Source organism: Lotus japonicus, chromosome 2, assembly GCF_012489685.1.
Source record: "Lotus japonicus ecotype B-129 chromosome 2, LjGifu_v1.2".
In the NCBI taxonomy this organism is placed as follows: domain Eukaryota; kingdom Viridiplantae; phylum Streptophyta; class Magnoliopsida; order Fabales; family Fabaceae; genus Lotus; species Lotus japonicus.
Window position 1 is genome coordinate 80746986 of NC_080042.1, and position 4992 is coordinate 80751977.

Here is a 4992-nt window from a genome sequence, read left to right on the forward strand (position 1 = left end):
AACATGGATGTTAAAAAGATTGAGTAATTTTAGGGAACAAGATATGTCAATTTTACTAAGCGGTGTTTGGCTTGGCCATTTCTAGGGATCGATGAGGAAATACAAAAATAATGGAAAAATCATATGCATAACCCAACCAATTGCCGTTATTCTATTATAAATTTCTAATTCTATATTCATTGACTACATGAACCCACATTAATTATTGTCATGGGCATTAATGAGGTACAGAGATGGAATGACCAATTCACCCTTTCCCTAGATAAGAAATGGTCTCTGTACTGAACAATTCAGTGAACATCACAATTTCCCACACCATTTATATCAATCGCCAACGAAATGGAGCCCACTATGAACCGAACCAGATCATAGGCTGCCTCACCTAGCTACTCACTACTTAATGCTGCTGCACCATCACAGTACTACTATGCTAATGCTTAGCTACCTCATTCATTTGATTTGAATCTCGTCAGTAACATCCATGCTCGATCATGCAGGTAGGTTTCAATCAATCTTATAATAAATATAATAATAAAATTTGAATAATGTAGTAGTAAACAAAGAGAGGAAATTTTTGGTTTGTGGGAAAAAGGAAAACTGACGAAGATTAAGGCGAAAGGGATGAATCAGAGTAACCATGACTAGAGATAGGGATGGTTCTTAACCTCACACTGCTTCATGGGGCGGTGACCATAACGTGGGAACAGGACAGGATTTGCACAATTCCAAGGCTTCAACAAAAGCGTTGACTTGTTACTGTAGTTAGCTACCTCCACTTGCCAGTTAAACCATGTTAATGTTAATCCCAAGACACCTTACCTTAGGCTAATAGTAATATTTTCACTTTACTTTACCCGGATAATAATATTCCCAACTTTGGGAGAAAAGCTTGTGTTTTTCTTGATGTTAACAATGGTTAAATGAATAGAGTATTATTAGTATTGCACAATGCTGTGCACACCCTTTTGAAAGGGTTCAATTTGGAAGCAATATCAAAGGCTTTTTCCATTGGGAGGGGTCATTTTTTGGGGCTCTCAATACTACCAAAATATAGAAAATAGAATAGACCTAGCTAGGGTCAAGTCATATAGATAAATAGATGGTAGGGAATGGAATTAGAAAGAGGAACATTGAAAAGGGTCTCTGAATCTCATCCACATCCACTTCATCTCCTTCTTATTCTTCTTCTCCTTTCTAATCAACTTTCCATGTGATATTGTGATACCATCACCTTTACAAACAGAAAGAAGATATCATATTCATATTGAGATTGTGAAGATGGTTGCTGGGTGGAGAAGAGCTTTCTGTACATCCATCCCCAAAGACAGAGAGCCCAAAGTCCTAACAGAGAAACAGCTGCAGAATGGTGGTGACAACCCAACAATTCAAAGTCCTAAAATCAGTTCCAAGTTTGGATTCTTTTCCAACCCATCAACACCCCGTTGTCAGTCTCAGCCGGCATCCGGCACTTCCAGCCTCCGGTGCCGGACCTCGGTGGCCGCCACCACCACCTCCTCAGACCCCAACAGCCCAAAACTTCAATGCAGAAACCCCAAAACTCCCAGGTCCTCCTCCCACCTCTCCAATCCTTCCTCACCCAAATCACCATCAAGCTTCTCGCTTCTCAAAGCCACCCTGCGCCTATCCAAAGTAAGCTACACGAAAACAAAAAGATAAACATATCATTATCATCATTATCATCATCAATAACATTTGTTGTTTGCTTTTTTCTGCAGAGTCGATGCGGAATTTGTACGCAGAACGTGAAGAGTGGTCAAGGAACTGCAATTTTCACTGCGGAATGCTCTCACACCTTCCACTTCCCTTGCATAGCATCTCACGTCACCAACCACCCTATCCACGTGTGCCCGGTGTGCGCCACCACCTGGAAGGAACTTCCGGTGTTGGCTATCCACACCGTGAAACAGAGCCAGAAAATCGCTGATGAAAACAGAGAAAACAAGAGGCCACCCTTCAAGGTTTACAACGACGATGAGCCTCTCAAATCTCCACCTTCTGTTTCTCGATTCAACCCCATTCCCGAATCAGAAAACGAAGATGAAGAAGAGGAGCAGGAGACAGAGTTTCAAGGGTTCAATGTCAATCCATCTCCGTCGTCGCCGATTACTAAGGGGAGGAATTTAGAGGTGTGTTTGTTGCCGGAAGCTGCAATTGTAGCCGGAAACAGAAACTACGAGACGTACGTGGTTGTTTTGAAGGTGAAACCGCCGAAGGCGGCACGTCGGTCACCGCTTGACCTCGTGGCGGTGCTCGACGTCGGAGGAGCCATGTCAGTACAGAAGCTTCGTTTGATGAAAAACTCCATGCGACTGGTGATCTCTTCTCTTGGCCCCGACGACCGTCTCTCCATCGTCGCATTCTCCGCCGGCTCGAAAAGGCTGCTGTCGCTCCGGCGAATGACCGGCAGCGGTCAGAGATCTGCTCGTCGAATCGTGGAAGCTCTTGCCGCGATTGACCAGCCTCGAGAAGGCGTTTCAGCGAAGAACGACGCTCTGAAGAAGGCCGCAAAGGTCTTGGAAGATCGCCGGGAGAAGAACTCCGTCACCAGCATCATAGTTTTAACCGACATTCCGGAATCACGCGCCGCCGTGGCATCCCTGGTTTCCTCCACGCGCCTCCCTAATCTGGAAGTTCCAGTCCACGCGGTTCGTTTTCCGAAGGAAAACGCCGACGACGCGCTGGCGAGAAGCATTTGCGGTTTGTTAAACGTGGTGGCGCAAGACGTTAAGATTCAGTTAGGGGTGGTTTCACGGCCGCGTCCCGTGGAAATTGCCGCCGTTTACTCACTCATGGGTCGACCCGCTGCACTCGGGTCGGGTGCGATCCGAATCGGCGATCTTCACGGCGAGGAGGAGAGAGAATTGCTGGTGGAGCTGAAAGTGCCCGCCGCTTCCGCCGGATCCCACCACGTTCTCACCGTAATATCCTCTTACCGGGACCCCCTCACTCAAGCGGCGTTGAGTCCCAATGAGCAAGCAATGCTGGTTCCTCGTCCCCACGCCGTACGATCATCTTGTGGGAAAATCGAAGGGCTTAGAAACCTCCACGTCACCGCTCGAGCTGTAGCCGAGTCGACCCGGCTCGCTGAGCATGGCGATCTTTCTGGAGCTCATCACTTGCTCTCATCAGCTCGAGCTCTTCTTTTGCAGTCAAGTAGCCATCCGGCTGAGGAGTATTTGAGCTGGCTTGAAGCTGAACAAGCTGAGATCCAACGGCGCAGACAGAGTCAAATACAAACTCAAACTCAAACTCAAAGGCATAGCAGGAATAGTGATAACCGCGCCGAGGAGAAGATGGAGCCGCTTACGCCGACTTCAGCTTGGAGAGCCGCTGAGAGGTTGGCTAAGGTGGCTATCATGAGGAAATCTATGAACAGAGTCAGTGATTTACATGGTTTTGAGAATGCAAGATTTTAGTTTGTAATAATTTTTATTTTTCCAAATTTTGTAAATAGTGGAAAATTTTATGAAGAGAAAATGATTTTTGGAATTTGAAGGTTCAATAAGAAAATGGTTTATGGACTCGGCCCATGATAATAGAGACAAGGGGTAATCGACGGTGAGGGCCTTTTGTATGTTGGAAAAGGACTGATAGTGAGTGATAGGAGCCCACATTATTGTTTGATTCGAAGTAAAGGCTTTGTTTCCTTCTGTGTTGTTCTCTTGTTTCTTCCTCTTATAATTTTTGAATATCCCAAAATATATAATCATATAGATCCAAAAGGTGTGCAGAGTATTGGAAAAGAAATTAATAATTGCTGTTGTTGGAGCGTCCAATCATAGAATGTAGTGTAAAAGGAAAAATTAGTTTTAATTGTTTTTGTAAGTTTGCATAAGCTGTTGGTTCTGTTAATTGTTGATCTTTTGTTAATAATGCTGGCTGTTTGGTCCTCTTTACACATGTTATTAAGACAAAGAATGACAGATTCTTCAGTATTAAGGTTTAAGGGGTCTAATTTTATTTTTCTAATGCTATTCAAAGCCACTGCATGTGATATTTTGTTGTGTAATCTGACATTGCATGTATACGTGTCGTATAATGAGATGATGAGAACTACACTAGACGCAGGTGAATTGAGACCTTATCTGATCTGGATTTACTATAGTGTTTTCATGTGTAGCGCACTAGCTAGTTGGGCTTTACTTCCAGGTGCCAAATATAACTTCCAAAGTGCAAAAGTTCTTGTGGAAAAGAAGGATACCAAACACGAACTTCCAAAATGCTAAATTATGGTGATGAGAAAGTGGTGCTATGAAGAGTGGGGGACACAACCCCGTTAATGCTAAATTTAAGCTGAAAAAGGGTATTCATTTTTGTTGACCGTTTCAAAATTGAAATACAAGGCAATAATAGAATAGGGGGCCAGAATCGATGCATTTCTCCTTGAAAAAGTTAATTAAGGAGTTACACGGGAAAAAAATGAATGATAATGATATATAATTTTATCTATATATCAAGTTAATAGGAAGAGACATTCACTTTGCAATCTTTAGTTTAATGAAATTATCAACTTCAAAGTTTGATTATGTAAATGAATCATTTCATAGTTTGCTTAACATGTGCCATGACTTTCAACGAAAAGGAGTTTTGGTTATGAGTTTGGCTTATATATATATGTGGGATTCTGGCTAGTGCTATATATGTGGATGTACTTTATCTTTTTGAAGAAAAGGAGTGAAGAATATAAGAACAAATCATAAGATGGTGCGTCATATCAACAATGCTATACTCCAAGCCCTTTTGTCGGTAACGAATTTATGTTGTGGAGTAGAATTGATGGCGATTTTTATTTTTTGGGATCCCAGATCTCTAAGTCATGAGCCAGATTAGAAAGGCATCATCCACAAAGAAATTTTCAATTCCGAAACTATTACTCCTTGCCTCCTTTCCATTTTGACACTTTTATTATCTCTTTTTTTTTTGAAAGTGGAAGTCTTATTCTATGATATTAATAAAGCACAATTTTAGACT

The 4992-nt window shown here is 42.5% G+C and overlaps 1 protein-coding gene across 1 annotated transcript; it reads left to right on the forward strand.

Annotated features, from left to right (window-relative positions):
- Window positions 1–1073: 1073 nt before the first annotated feature.
- Window positions 1074–3671, forward strand: LOC130740123 (E3 ubiquitin-protein ligase WAVH1-like). Its single transcript, XM_057592630.1, has 2 exons — window positions 1074–1650; window positions 1737–3671. The coding sequence occupies exons 1-2, from the start codon at window positions 1279–1281 to the stop codon at window positions 3435–3437; spliced, it is 2073 nt and encodes a 690-aa protein (XP_057448613.1). The 5' UTR covers window positions 1074–1278; the 3' UTR covers window positions 3438–3671.
- Window positions 3672–4992: the final 1321 nt, after the last annotated feature.